Genomic DNA, 16921 nt, shown 5'->3' on the forward strand with positions numbered 1-16921 from the left:
TGTCCGGCAAATCTCCATTTCAATTCTGCAACTTCTTGTCTAACATCCCTTACTTTTGTTTTCTCTCTCATCCACTCGTTTCTCTTTTTATCCATTAGTCTTATGTGCAACATTTGTCTTTCCATTACTCTTTGGGTTTTTATGATTTTGTCCATGTTTGCTTTTGTATATGTCCACGTTTGGGAAACATGTGAGAACAGGGAGTATGCATTGATTGTATACTTTGGTCTTAAGATGCTGTGGATATCTTTTGTTTTTAAGAATGTAGCTTAGTTTGCCAAACGCCGCCCATGCCAGTCTAACTCGTCTTTTTATCTCTGCTGTTTGGTTTTCTTTGTTAAGTTTTATAGTTTGACCCAGATATATATATATATATATATATATATATATATATATATATATATATATATATATATATATATATATATCATCCTGAACTTGTTCTATTTCATCTTGTCCGATCCTCATTGTGATGTCTTCATCTGCATTTGTTATGATTTTGGTCTTGCTGTAATTCATATTAAGGCCTATCTTTCCAGCTTCTACGTCCAGTTCTTTCATCATTTCAAATAATTCTTCTTTTTGTTTTTTCTTTAAAGAAAAGAAATAAACGAACTAATAAAAACGTAAAATTTTCAGAAGGAAATATGGGCTGACTACTTTCGATCGCTATTTGCTAAAGGTAACGATATTGAACCACCAACACCAGAGATAACGGCAAACGAAGAAATAAATATTGAGAAGGAAGTAAAGGAAACATTAAGGAAATTAAAAAACAGAAAATCACCAGGAGAGGACAAAATACCGAACGAACCCTTAAGGTACGGAGGACCAGATCTGACCAAACAACTACTAAAACTAATCCGAAAAATAATAAAACAAAACAGAATTCCTCAAGAATAGAAATCAAGCATCCTAATGCCCTTCTTCAAAAAGGGAGATAAATCGGAAACACTAAAATTAACAACCAATGTGATAACAAATAAACTGAATGAAATTATAAAACTAGCAGAAGAAGAACAAGGATTTAGGCCGGAAAAATCATGCACCGACGCTATATTTATAATGAGGCAAGTGCAAGAGAAATCATTAGAATACAACAAACCGGCATATCTATATTTCGTGGGCCTTAAAAAGGCATTTGACCGCGTCAAATTAAAGCATGTTATCCACTTATTGTACGCAAGAGAGATACCTTTAAGAATAATCAAAACGCTCGAAAATATCTACCAAACCAACACAATAAAAAGTAAAAGTAGAAGAAGAACTAACTGACCATATTAAAGCTGGCAATGGGATAATACAGAGAGATTCCCTCAGTCCTCTATTGTTCAACCAGATTATGGACGAAATAATAAAAAAAGTAAGAACTAAAAAAGGATACCAAATGGAAGAAAAACAACTTAAAATGATCTGCTATGCAGATGATGCAATATTACTCTCTCAAAGTGAAGATGATTTGCAATGTATGCTGCGCCAATTTAATATAACCGCCAGAAAATTTAACATGTTAATTTCCCCGAAAAAAAAAACAAAATGCATGGTTATAACAGCAAATTTACTAAGATTTAAATTGGAGCTGGAAGGTCAGATAATAGAACAAGGGATGAAGTTTAAATATCTAGGCATCATATTATCTAGTTACGGAAAGCTCGAAACAGAAGTAGAAGATTAAGTGAATAGAGCAAACAAAGCCGCAGGTTGCCTGCATGAAACAATATGAAGAAATAAAAATATCGGGAAAGAAATGGATGGCAGAATTTACAAAACAGTCATCAGACCAATAATGACATACGCGGCAGAAACACGACCTGACACAGAGAGGACCAAAAGGATGTTAGAAATAGCAGAGATGAAAACACTTAGAAAAATTGATGGTAAAACACTATTGGACTGAGCTAGTAGTACCGATTTACGACATGGATGCAAGGTGGAGAACATCAAATATTGGGTAAGAAATAGAAGAGTAGAATGGAACAATCATATAATCCGAATGACAACAAAGAGTGAGAAAGATGGCAAGAGACGGTTACCTAATAGGAAGATGATCAGTAGGAAGTATCTTAAAAAAATTCCAATGAAAAAATCTTGAAGAACAGAACCTGATATGATAAATAGAAATTATACTAACTAATCATATTTATTAAAAATATAAAAAAACAAAACCAAAATTATTATGCAAATCTTGCAAAAGTAATAATTAACAACCATAAGTTTCTATCTTGAGTCATACCAACATCAATCCCATTTACCGGCATGTCCTGCCTGGAAGCGTCTCCTCAGCTCTTTTTCTACCGGTCCTTTCAGGAACTAGCAGATCAGCAATTCTTTGTATTGGGTGATTAGGGTCTCGACGTTGAATATGTCCAAACCCTCTTAAACTATGCTGTATCATTTTGGCCTAAAGTAGATGCAATCCCTAGACTTCCCCTAATACACTCACTCTTAACCGATGGATTGAATTAATTTTTTTGTTAGCTCACGAAAATCTTCCACAAGTTATCTCTTTTTCTGTGTACTTTCTTCTCTTATCTTCTTAGCCATTTATCTGTTGCATTTTTTTATATGCAACTCTGTCTTTCTTTTATACTTTGGTTTTCTGCTAACCATGGTATTACCACTAATTAATTCTTCACTCTCACTCACATTTTTACACGTTTGGTTGTTTTTCACCTTTCACTTATGTCTTCATGTATTATAGATTCTTGCTAATGTTTTTTCACACATATTTAACTCATACATTCCTACTAAGAAAAAAAAATAAACCAATCTCACCATTGATGTACCTAAAACCCTTATTTCTATTGTACGTATTATCATTGTAAACAAATGTAAATAAAAATTATAAATGCTAAACCCACTTTTACACATTTTACCATTTTTTTAGTAGGTACATGAAGGCTGTGGAAAAAATGTTACATGAAATAATTTAACAAAAACATAGTGTGAAAATGTTTGTTTACCAAATGCCAAACGAATATTTTAATCATCATCATCATTTTGGCTTCACAACCCTGTGTGGGTCCTAGCCTCCCCATGAATTTTTTTCCAGCCGTCCCTATCCATTGCCTTCCTCCGCCAAGCTCGTATTTCTATATTTCTCATATCTTGATCTATGTTATCTAGGAATCTTGTTCTGGGTCTTCCTCTTCTTCTTTGACCAATAGGTCTATCACGGAGCGTTTTTCTAGCTGAGTCGGTTTACTCCATCCGCATTACATGGCCTATCCACCTCAGACGTCGTATCTTAATGTGTTTACGAATATTTTAATACACATAATTAATCCTCACCAGCGCACAATCTAGCGCCAGCGATAGAAAACCGATTTTACATTGTTTAGTAAACTACTTTATAATTAGTCATTTTAACTTAATAAACTATGAAGTTTAGTAAAATAAATAAAAAAACAAAATGAACGTTCAATTTATTAGGCTTTTTATTGTTGTGAATCGCCCCAAGGCAAAATCATTTTCGCGATGTAATAACAAAAAAATACAAACATTTTTTTCCAGACTCCTGTAACAGTACGAAGCGTAACCTATCAATAAAAAGTCTTTTTAAAAAAATGCCGATTTGCGGCTATCGTGACTTCTATTCTCGTCTCAAAAAAATTTTATTTAATTTTATAATGATACCTTAGCACGGGCCTCGGATTAATTTGACTGGGTGTGTACATTTCGCATCACACACGAATAACTCGGTAGATCTGTTAGACCGAACTGCGTGAATTTGACCAATTTTCCGCCGATTTAGTTTTGTTTTGGGGTAAGTGGCTTTTTAGAGATAATTTCTTAAGGTATTATAAGTAAAATTGTTTATTTTCTCCGCTTAGCTTTTGCCTATAAAATTCAAGAATCTACAATCACAATAAAACTGGCCTCAGATATTTTTTGAATAAAGGCCACGATCTAGTCCAGATTACAGACGATGTTGATGCTAAGCCTTTTTAACCCATTCAGATATTGTTTAATAAATTGTACCGTTATCTTGTGCATCTGCTACATTTATTATTATCTTATGAGAAGAAACTATTTTTTTTTGACTATCTTTCAAATGTTCTGAATGGCATATCCTGTATGATTTTATTAAGTAAATTAAGCAAACGTTAACCTAAAGATTCTACATGCAAATGTGCAATCATTACGGAATAAAGTAGATGAACTGGAGGCTTTCATGGCAGATAATAAGATTGATGTTCTTTGTATAAAGGAACATTGGCTGAAGGAAGAGGAGATTCAAGCAGTCCACTTTAACACAAGGGATTTAAACTGACGGCTTTTTTAGCCAGATTGGATTCAGTTGAAGGAGGAACATGTATTTTTGTTGGGGAGAATTTGAATTTTAATGTGTTTAATTGTAATGTGAATTTTATATTATATAAGTGTATTAAATACTGTTTGATTGTTTTAAAGAAGGTAAATGTAAGTATTATATGTTTATATCGAAGCCCATCTGGCCATTTTGACACATTTTTAACATCTTTAGATGAAAGTGTTGGTACGAGGAGACTTATTGTCTTGGCAGGTGACTTCAATTTCAAATTTTGTACAAATGAAATCAATACATCTAGGGTACAAGATGTACTGGGAGCTTACAATTTAAATCAAGCAATTTTTGAGCCGACTCGAGGAAAAAACTGTATTGATAACGTTTTCCTGGATTCTGAGATATATTGTGAGATGGCCGGAGTATGTGAACTGGGTTTCTCTGACCACAGAGGACAACAGGTTGGTTTTACATTGCATTAAATTAATAAGTATCAGGGAAAAAAAATACATTCAGGCCAATTACACAGAGAGGTCTATTTCTGTTTCATATCAGAAACAGATATTTAATATCTTATATCAGATATTTAATAAAAGTTGGGACTTTGTGAATGTGAGAGAAATGGATGTGAATGAGAAATTTAACAGATTTATGAATGTTCTTAAAGAAGCGTATTTGGAATCTCTCCCAGAGAATCAAACTAATAAAATTAATTGGTTTAACAATAACTTAAAAGCTATGCAACAGATTAAAAACCAGTGACAGCCATCAGACATTGACAGGACATATAAAGACTTTAAAATACAATACAAACTTGCAATATGGAATAAAAAAAAACATGGCAAATAACAACATGATCAAGAATTCTAGTAATCCAATAAAGTATATGTGGAAAATCATAAATGAACATCATAGTATTAAGAAAAATACTAGTCAACCTTCTAATATTAGTCCAAATATCTTAAATGATTACTTTCCACATATAGCATCCAACTTCGTCAAAGATATCCCAGTTTCAAATCTGAATCAAACAGATATAATTCAGTGATGGATTCGACTGTTACTTGATGGAAATTCATTTTATCTAACAATAAAACACTGAAAACTTTTGTTTTCATACTTCAACACTTCCACAAGTGTCTTTCACTTCAACAAGTAACTTTCAATACAGTACTTACGGGATATTATCAATAATTTAAAAAATAAAATAAAGGATAATAAAAATGCATATAGACACATACGGTAAAGAGACAGTTATGCTCTCGTAGTATATGCACCAACAGACGATTCGTCGAGAGTAGAAAAAGCAAATTTCACGGAACAACTTCAACACCAAATAGAGCTAATCAAGAAGAACGTAGAGATAATTATAACAGGAGACCTTAAAAGAAGAACCGGAAGGAAAGACAACTATAAAGTAGTGGGGAGGTTTGGAGAGGATGAACAAAACGATCTGATTGAATTATGCGAACTAAACAACCTAAAAATCACCAACGGATTCTTCAGACATAAAAATATTCATAAATATACATGGACGCAAGAAACACGAAAGCTGAAATCGATAATAGACTACATAATAGTCAAACAAGATATTACAATAAGGATAAAAGATGTGAGAATCAGAAAAGGAGAAGAATGTGGAACTGACCATAAACTACTGACAGCAAAAATGGGCATTAATTGAAAACATAACAAGACATCTCTACAGAAGAACCGTTGAAGACTATAGGGGAAAACAATACAATATAGAACTACTCCAAGAACAATCAATAAGAGAACTATACAAACAACGTCTAGACCAAAAATTAATAAAATTCAGATACGGCAACATTGAGGAAATATACGAGCATATAAAGGCGAGTATAAAACAAGCAGCATTCGAAGACCCTGGAGAAAAAGAACATATAACAAATAAACAGCACTATTATGAAATAAACAAACCAACAACAAGAATAATTGAAAAAAAAGCAACTATACAGAAAATGGTTGACTACAAACAACGTGAAGTTTATAAAGAATATAGAGAAAAAGATAGAGAAGTGAAAAAACAAATAACACAACAAAAGAATGAAGAGTCGGAAAGAACCTGCTTAAATAATGAAACAAACATGGGTGGTACAAGAACTTCGGAATCATGGAAAGTACTGAGTGGATTGAAACAAAACTCAAAAGAAAAAATTAAAGTGGGAAATATACAGGACAAAGAATGGATGGACTATTACAAAGAATTGTTAACAAAACAAAGACCACAATTCATTGGAAAAGAAAACAGGCGAAGACGAAGCAGAGCCCCACAACAAGAAATAGAAATAACAGATAGGGAAATGAGAACGGCCATAAAAGTAATCAAAACTAAGAAAGCACCGGGACCTGGAGGCATCTCACCTGAGCTTATAAAGTACGGCTCAAAAAAATTACACCGGATGATATCATGGATATTTCAGAAAGCCATAAATGGAGAACAGCTCCCAAAGGAATGGACGGAGACATATATGACATCTATATTTAAGAAATGAGATAGAAAACGATGCGAAAATTACAGAGGAATAAGCTTAATATCATCAATGGAAAGATTATATGGGAAGATACTGTGAGAAAAGATAAAACGATAAAAGGCAAAATCGGGAAGGATCAGGCAGGCTTCACGGCAGGAAGATCATGCATAGACCACATATACACACTGGAACAACTGTTGGAAAAGAAAAAAGCAAAAAATAGAGATATACAATTGGCATTTGTGGACCTAAGAAAGGCGTATGACTCTATACCAAGGTCCGAACTATGGAAGGCAATGTACAAATTAGAAATACAGACGGAACTCATAGAAGCTACAAAAGCTCTGTATAAAGAAAATAAAGTGTCCATTAAAATGGAAACAAGAATCATAGGAGACTTCACCACAACAAAAGGGCTCCTTCACAGAGTAACAAGAATGGATAGGAGAAGTAATGACGAAATAAAGCAAAGAACATCAATAGAAACAGACATACTAACATAGGTATATAGAACAAAAAAGACTAAAGTGGTATGGACATGTAAGAAGAACTAGCGACAGCAGATGGATAAAGAGAATAACCGAATGGAGCCCCAAAGGAAAGAGGAAAAGAGGACGACCCCGAAGATCCTGGAGGAACGAAGTAGACGACGCCATGAGTAAGAGAGGCCTAAACAATGGAGAATTGGACAACAGAGAGAGATGAAAACAGTTGAGCGAGGGAAGGCAGTGAATACTGTAGAATCCCTGAATATATATTAAAAGAATAAAAACATCCGTGACAATCTTAGACTGAATGTAAAGTTGATCAAAACAATAAAAAAATCATAATAATTCCACTTACTAAGCTAATTAATATCTGCATCAAAGAACATAATGTCCTTAAAAAAGCAATAATTTGTCCAATATTCAAAAAAGGGGACTCAAACCTGCCAGAAAATTATCGGCCAGTCTCACTACTGCCAATTATTTCGAAAATTGTGGAAAAGTGCATGGCTCTAAAAATGTTAGATTTTTTTGAGGTCAATGGTATGTTTTCTGAATGTCAATTTGGTTTTCGCAAAAATAAAAATACAGTCTTAAGTATTTTAAACCTTGTAACAGTTATAATTTGCCTACCAGATTGGGTATAATTTATAGGGGGTTGAAACGACCACTCTTGATTTGGTTGGAGAGCTGGGTCGTAAGTAAGTGAATAAAGGAGGGACTGAAAGGGGTAATTTCAAAGAAAATAATCAAGAAAATACTTACATAGATTTCCTGGACAACAAAACACAAGAAGGTTCCTAAACTATGTGAATTTGGACGCCATTTAAAAGAATCCTCTTGCTGAATAGAAAGAAACGCTTTTCTTTTCTTATATCACTCTGGCTGGTATTTCCTTTAAGAAGTTTTTGGGATTGGAATTGGATCAAAAACACCGTCCCACACAAACTGTAAATGATCTTGGACGACCATGGAACACAACAAAAAGTCCTGGGGAGGTAGGATACTGATTCGGGCTTCGAATTATCCTGGATGACAACAAACTGCAATCTTCAAAACTCAAAATTTTTGTAATTTATGGTATACAGCAGATATTCATTTTCCGCGTGGATAATAAACACTTTATTATATACTAAAACTTAGGGAATATATATGTTACACTATTGGTGTTTTAACCTAAATACCAATATTTATTATACATAGAGCCATTGAGTGGGGAGAGAATACTAAGAATGCAAATTTAGAACAGATAATGAAAATTTAGAAACATATGAGATGTGAGCTAATAGAAGAATTATTAAAGACAAAATATAAAATGCTAGAATTCTGTAAAAACTGAAACAACAAAAAAAAGCAATGTATATACCACCTCTACGATTTTTGTTGGTAACTAACCACAATTTTAGTTCACAATAAGTTTATTTTGACGTTTTGATTTCCATTTTGATTGTCAATATAAATGTGTCAGATAAAATTAAATTATTAAAAGAATTTTTTTATAGCTATGGATTGCTTGATAATCCATTCAGCCATAATAAATAATAAATACTGTTTGTTAAAACATTAAATAAAAAGATATTATGTACATATACCACATATACACAGTTATAAGTATTTTTTGTATTTCTAAGGTAAAACGCCAGTTATTGGACACGAGACAGTTATTGGACATTGGTAAGAGAATAAGATTTCTGCAAGTGCCAACAAGAGTATATTTCACTAGGTGGCACTACTCGTTTCTATATTACGTTCATTCTTATGTCTATGTTCTGCCTTTAACGGGTTCTGTGATTTTGGCGGTAAATATTTTTAGGTTATGTGAGTGAAGTGACATTTAAGCATTGTGTTAAGTATCTGCTCTGACTTTTTTTTTTAAACTACGTGGTATTTTTAAGGTAAGATTGTATTTTTATTTAAAAGGGTGTAGTAAAGGCACTTATAGTCCCTAAGGTAGATCTGGTACAGTAATAGGGATTTTAATTCGGATTTAATTACATCTGTCCAATAACTAAACTAGAAAACTTGCTTAATTCTATTATGGGACACCTGTCCAATCACTAGAGAACTACACTTGCCACATATTTCTACAATTTTCAACGGATTTACGTATAATTAACTGGAGATAGCAGTAAAATTAATTTAGAAATCGATTTGACAGTTATTGGACAGCTGTCCAATAACTAAATTTGACCGTCCAATCACTAAAAATGGATTTTTTAGGATTGTAGTAAAATGCCTAAACTTAGAAAATATGATAAGATGAAACTTATAGAAGCTGTTAAGGATGTCCAAAATGGCACTGAATCGTATAGAACAGCTGAAAAAAAATATGGAATTCCGAAGTCCTCTATAGAATTTAAATTAAAACATCCGGAACATAAAGATACAGTTGGACCGTCTTCTATTTTAACTTGCGAGGAGGAGAATACTCTGGTTAGGTAAATTCATTTAATTTATCTTAACCCATAGCATTATTTTATTTTACATTCAATATTCCAGATGGATACAAGAAACTGCTTCAAAAGGTTTCCCCAAAAAGGCTAATGATTTAAAAAGCAGCGTGCAAAAATTTTTAATCGAAAATCCGCGCCCCAATAACTTTAAAGATAATCGACCTGGAGATGGATGGTTAAAAGTAAGTCACCAAAAAAATGTATTTTAATCTGTATTCATCGTTTGATTTTTTTTAGAGATTTTTGAAGCGACATCCAGGGGCTTCTAGAAGGACAAGTGAAGGTGTGACGGCAGCTAGCGCTTGTGTATCTGAACGAGACATCAAAAACTGGTTTAAAAATATTGAAACCTATGTTAAAGAAAAACATTTAGAAGAAGTTCTAACTGATCCATCAAGAATTTTTAATGGAGATGAGTCAGGATTTCAAATATGTCCATCTACTGGAAAAGTATTTGCTATGAAAGGTTCCAAAAATGTTTATAACGTTGAAAAAAGCTCTTCAAAAGAAAACGTCACTGTGATGTTTACGTTTTCAGCAGACGGTAAAATTTGCGTGCCTATGGTTATTTATCCTTATCAACGTATTCCTGAAAAGGTTGCTAAAGGTATTAATCCTAAATGGGGTGTGGGCAGAAGCGATAATGGTTGGATGACGGCAGAGACATTCTATCAGTATATTGCGAATGTTTTTTACCCACACTTAATTGAAAATAATATTAAGCTTCCAGTTATTCTTTTTGTAGATGGGCACAAGAGTCACTTAAGTTACCAATTAAGTGTATTGTGTAATGAACTGCAGATTGAAGTGATTGCACTTTATCCTAACGCCACAAGGATTTTACAACCCTGTGACGTTTCTATTTTCCGTCCATTAAAAGAAGCTTGGCGGTAATCAGTGAGAGAATGGGAAGAACAGCATCCAGGAGGGGTAGTGAATAAGGTTGTATTTGCTTCTATATTGGAGCAAGCTATAAAAAAAGCTGTAAAACTGAAACAGTAGTAAATGGTTTCAAGGCTTGCGGATTGTTTCCATTTAATGCAGATGCTATTGACTACACAAAATGTTTAGGCAAAGAAGTAGTAAAAAATTTAATCATTTCAGATCATCAAAAGAAACCCAAGATGGACTATAATACTTTTGTAAATATCTTAGGTCCTGAAAAAGTTCATAGCTTAGAGAATTTAAAAGAAAATCCAAAGAATAATCTACCTAGCGATGATAATTTGAATTTGTTGTTCAAAATTTGGAATTTTTTTGAACATGATCCAAAACATTCGGATAACCCAATGGATCTAAAAAATAGAGACACAAACATTAATATTATTCAAAATGTGGTTATCACATCTCCCGTTAAAAATACTGAAATAAAAACATCAGAACAGAGTGGTATTGAAAATGTAAATATTTCTGAGAGTAGCAGTACCAATGATATCCATTTTCAACAATATAAAACTAATGTTTATGACTTACGCTCTACAAGTAAAATTATTGTTAAACACGAATTGTTGGGTAACTTTTTAACTTCTCCTACTGTACCGGAAAGAAAAAATAAACGTAACACGGAACGACTTCCTTTTGCTATTACATCTGCACGATATCAAGAAATGTTACGGAAAAAGGAGGAGATAAAAGAAGAGCAGGAAAAACAAAAACACGAAAGGAAACGGAAAAGAGAAGAAAAATTAACCATAAACCAGTGTAGCAAGAAAAAGAATTCAAAAAAAGTCAAATGTTTTATTTGTTCAAATGATATTCAATTGAACAAATTAAAATGCGATGACTGTAATGTTTATTATCACGAATCTTGTATTCCTGTTAATCATAGACAGCATATACCTAACGATGGTGATCTATTTATATGTCACAACTGCTTCAATCTCCAGGATAGTGATTCTGATGCTAATGACAGTAACCAAGACAGTGAGGATGAAGACATTGACGAACTTTTCACTCAATACAAAGAAGCACAAAAGCATTTATAAAATTTAATTGTGTCAACTGTATATAGGTACCCCATACCGCACAGAAATCTTAGGTTTTTCCTGTAATTTTCATTTGTTTCTAGTTTTTTATTGTGTTAAAGCAGTCGTCCAATAACTAATTTTGAGTGTCCTGTAACTAAATAAACTGTCCAATAACTATAATTTTTGTAACTATTTTTAATAGATATATATTGACAAAAAATATTTAACACCTTCTTTAAATCCTTTTATCCATATTGTAATAAACTGTTTAGACTACCTTTTGTATAAATTTCAATTCAATCTGCAGAGAACAATGTGAATTACGAATTTTTAAAGTTGAAATTTTCTTGAGTGTCCAATAACTGTATGGTTTGCCCTATAAAAAACAAAATTTGTTTAATTTGTATTTTGAGAACGATTTCAAAAGTGGAAATGGAAACATCATAATAATCATATTTTAAACTAAAATTGTGGTTAATTCCTATTAAAAACTGTAAATTGTATTAAGATGCCACAAGAAAATAGCTTCTCTTATTAATAGCTACTTAATTGGTGTCATCAAGACTTTCCAATGAGGAAAGCATATTTCTCATCATTTCAGCCCTATTCTATGGTCTTCTTTTGCATAGCATTTGTATTAGTCGTTAAAGAAGAGAGTTGACATGTTTTAGTAACTTTAAATGGGGACTATTTAATGATGTATACTATTTACTTATTAATATTATAGATATAATATTAATAAGTAATAATTAATGGTAATAATAATAGATTTTTATTGAATAGTAGGCATATTAGGCTTGATAAGCATGTTATCCTATCTGAAAATTTTTAATGAAGATTATTATAAATCACCAATGTTGGATTTATTAGTACAACTACAAAGTATTTCAGTATATACATATTTGTGTATGCCTTTCTATTTTAAAAAAATCCACAAGGAAAATAATTCCTGCAGCTGGCTGTATACCACATATCACAAAAAAGAGGTTAAATCTTTGTAAATGGGTATATTTTAAGAAACCCTTAACTCACTGTTACAGTTAGTTACCGTAGTAACAGTTACCAGCTGAAGTCAGTTTGAAGAAGTTTACTCTCCGGACGCTGGAACTCACTTAAGGCATGGGTGTATGTTACCTGAAGTAAAATTTAATTAAATATTAAACATAAAATATTAATAACAACATTATGTACAATCTTTGTTAACCTTATGTATTTTAAAGGGTTTTTACCCTAATATTTTGGTGGCTCAGGCATGTTAACCTGTATTTTTAACCTGATGATGGAATTATTATTATTCCGAAAACATTCGTGTTATTTGATGTAGCCCTTTTAAGGGTTTTTTTAAAATATACCCATTTACAAAGATTTAACCTCTTTTTTTTCTATTTTAGTTTGAAGATATGTGATTTGGTTCCATTAGTTTTAATTTCCTATTTTATGAACCATTCTCCTACATCAGATCCATTATCACTATGTAATATTTAGCTGCTGCTGTTATAGTATAATTTACAGTTTTTATGTCAGATCTTTTTATGGAATTCGATGATAATAGTTCTTCAACCATTATTTTTATAATAATATACTTAGTCTGTTGTTTGTAGTCAGTTTGGAGGTCCCAAGTATATTAATAAGTAACATAGAGTATATCAGAATTGATAAACAGTGATATTAATAAAAATCTTACAATACTCTTGTTCGAAATCTGTTAAGTTTAATTTTATAAGCATAAAGTAATGAATGAAGGGACTATTTAATTTATAAATTTAGTTTTAAAACTGTAGTGCAACAATATTAGTAGGTATTATTTTGTTTTAAACAATTGAATAAACATATAATGTGTTGGCAACTCTGGAAGTAAAACAGAGGAAGATAAAAGCTTTAAATGATATGGAGAGTAATATTACAAAACATACTAGATAAAGATGAAAAACAACAGGACTGAACGGACACCACTCAAGGTGACAGATATAATAAAGCACTATAGCACTAGATATTTATAATTCAACAGAAATTCAAAATTAAGGTTAAAAAAGTGTACATACAATGCATGTTCACATTAAACAAGTTACCAAATATACTTATATTATATAAAATATTTATATGAATAAGGTACACATCTGTCATGATTGTTCAATATTTAAAATAATTTTGCTTCTTTCATCAAAATACCCAAAACAGACAACACATAGTTTAAAAACCCAAGTACTTATTAAAAAATAGAATTAAAGCACTGGCTAGGTATCTAAGTACTTATACTATGTTTATGAAATAAAATACCTACTTTTGCTTTATAATTAACATAAAAATAAATCAATTTTATATATTTTTGTATTTATTTAAACAAAAAACATTAACATTACATTTCTTAAGTGATAAAGTAAACCACAAAATGTTTTATAGCATTAAAGAATAATTTACCATGATACAAGGATTCCATTAGCTACATCCTTAGCTTTTTCTTTTCCTACAAGCTTTTGAACTAATGTCAAAGCAAAATCGAAAGCAGTTCCAGGTCCTCTGCTTGTTATTAGTTTATCATCGACAACTACTTTCTCTTCTTTATACTGATAACCTTCACTGCCATCCAATAAATCTTTTTTAACACTAGGATATGAGGTCAAGTTCTTTCCTTTGGCAATTCCATGGGCTTTGAGTGCTAATGGGGCAGCACATATTGCTGCTATAATCCTACCACTAGATTCTTGCCCCTTCAGTAGTTCGCCAACTTCCTTGGACTCTGACATTTCTTTTGTACCTCCTAGACCACCAGGCAGAACAATTACGTCAAATGGTCCTTTACTATTAGCATCTTTTATAGCAATGTCGGATTGAATTTGTACTCCTCGACTACATTTTACTAGTTTATTATCTGTTAGACTGGCTACTGTAACATCTACTCCTCCTCTTACTAGAACATCAGCTGTAATCACAAATTCCATCTCTTCAGCTCCAGATGCTAAGAAAATTAAGGCTTTTGGTGCCATAATGCTGGAATTGGAATACCAGTGTTTACCCAAGAAAACAATTGGTAACAAATTTTGACTTTTGGGTATTACTCGAGTGACAAGTTTTGAAATTATATACATTCACTAATGAACTTTGACTCGTATGACAATCAATTTATTAAAAACACCGGCCGAATTAAAAAAGAATGACCTTATTTGTTATGACAATGTCAAGTTGAGGTTATGGGTTATGTCATGGTAGGCAAAGTAGATAACTAAATAAAATTTCGCACGATATTTAATTTAGCATACAGTCTATTATACAACCATACAACTATGAGTACAAAAAAATAAATAAGTTTATGGTTTCTTATGATTTAGTTAAAAATCAAATAAACTCAAACAGTAATTATTAATTTAAATTTAAAATAATTAAAAAATATTAAAAATTAATTTCCGTTTCTAATTTCTCATAAATGTGTGTATTTATATAGATATTTCAACAGAAATAGTAGGATACCATATACTTAGATATTCAAAGGAAATATCCATTCCAAAAATATTTTCTTTGTATGTGTACCTATTTGTTGCCCACTTATCGAACCGTGGACTGTGGCTTATGTCTTGCGTGTAATAATAAAGTCACTGATGAACCCCTGAGCGTAAAAAATGTAGTCCCTGTACAAGCCTGAACGAATGAGTACTAATATTTATATGCAATTACGTGGCTAAAGGTTCCAAGCCAAAGTTCACATTTTAAGAGTGCTGCATTCGTATGCAATTTTTATGTGTTTACAAATTTTTGTGATACCTAAAATGTATCACTGCATGGATTGGACACTATGAAATTTTCATTGTTAGAGCCTAATCTTCAAAAAATATAACATGAAATTTTGATTTTGAGTGTTGGCAACAAATATGAGGGAATATGATTTTTTTCCGTTTTAAGGGGAAGCCAGCGGGTAGGAGTGGTAAACTTTGCTGCATATTTTTTGGGATCCAAAAATTGACATCAGTAAAATTCATCTTATTCGTATTATTTTTAGAGGTTTAGTGGCATTTTCGTCTGACGACTGAGGTACTTATACAAATATATGGGGTGTTTGATTTAAAACACCAAAGTGGTTGTTCATTTCCAGTGTAACCGGAAGTGGCATATCTATCAAAATATTTCGTTTAAGTTTGTCCTAATTTGTAATCCCCATAAATCAATTTTCATAAATATCGTGTAAGTAGTTTCCGATATAGAGATAGTGTAATCTCGTCGTGAAACACCCTTATATAAATTGTTGTTTAAACAACATTATATTGTTCTGTAGCTTCAGACAGAATTATTTTGCCTGAGCCAAAAAGAACTCTTGAGGGAGAAAGAACAAAGGAATCTATTATATTTATAAAGCTTGTATCGAAAATACAAACTCTTTGAGCATGTGAAAAATAAAAAAAAATTATTCAATATCAAATATCAATTCTTAAGTATTGTTTGTAATCCCTATAAGGAAATTAAATGGTGTTAAGACTATTTTTCTTCCGACTACCTTTGTATACATTTTACGATAAAAAAAAAGAAAATTCCCAACATTCTGTCAATTATCTTACTACAATAACCAACACTTCGATGTAGGTAAGCACTTAAGCAGTCCATACCCATTAAAAAAGAATACATACAGCCAATAAACCAAAAATACAGCTACTTTCAACACAAACGATGTCTATATCTCAAAAAATCACTTTTCAGTTGGGCCTTTTACATAACCATAAGTCACAAAGTTGCATTCTTATTGCCACATTAGGTACCCTATAATTTTCGGATTTTATTTTCCTGGTTTATTTATAACTTACTTAAGAAGTAGGCGCGGAACCTGGGGCCGTGCCATAAGTCACGGTTGGTTATTTAATGATCGCTGCCTCGTATTTTCGATTCTTTAGGACGTTTTGCAACCCTCAAATTGTATATTAACTTTCTTTAATTTCTTTTGGAGGAAGTATATTCTTTTCGAAAATATGCGTTGTACTTTTAATTTATAATGTAATGATGTCATGATGTTCAAGTCCATGAAACTGTCAGTTGTTAATTTGATATTTTAGTAGATATACATTACGTATATGGTGTGGAAACCACTTATGCAATAAAACTGTTTGTGTCCTTATTTTAAAAAATTATAAAGAACGCTAGAACAGATCAACTTTCAAACTTAAATGTGCGCTTTTTAAATATAAATTTAAATTTACAGGGTGATTAACGCAAACCAAGCATAATCCATAAGATTTATTTTTAATGGAACACCCTGTATATTTTTAAAAACTGT

The 16921-nt window shown here is 31.9% G+C and overlaps 1 protein-coding gene across 1 annotated transcript; it reads right to left on the minus strand.

Annotated features, from left to right (window-relative positions):
- Positions 1-11884: 11884 nt before the first annotated feature.
- LOC140448849 (protein dj-1beta-like) lies at positions 11885-14881 on the minus strand. Its single transcript, XM_072541970.1, has 2 exons — positions 14086-14881; positions 11885-12043 (listed from the first exon to the last, which is right to left on the minus strand). Exons 1-2 carry the CDS (start codon positions 14751-14753, stop codon positions 11998-12000), a joined length of 714 nt encoding a protein of 237 aa, XP_072398071.1. The 5' UTR covers positions 14754-14881; the 3' UTR covers positions 11885-11997.
- Between the last annotated feature and the right edge of the window lie 2040 nt (positions 14882-16921).

Source organism: Diabrotica undecimpunctata, chromosome 1 (assembly GCF_040954645.1).
Source record: "Diabrotica undecimpunctata isolate CICGRU chromosome 1, icDiaUnde3, whole genome shotgun sequence".
Classification (NCBI taxonomy): domain Eukaryota; kingdom Metazoa; phylum Arthropoda; class Insecta; order Coleoptera; family Chrysomelidae; genus Diabrotica; species Diabrotica undecimpunctata.

Excerpts from the sequence above, each read along its gene's own strand:
- LOC140448849 (XM_072541970.1), bottom strand. The coding sequence starts at position 14,753 with ATGTATATAATTTCAAAACTTGTCACTCGAGTAATACCCAAAAGTCAA. Across the intron at positions 12,044-14,085 it reads AATGGAATCCTTGTATCATG|GGCAAACCATACAGTTATTG; the intron begins GTAAATTATTCT and ends TGTTTTTTATAG.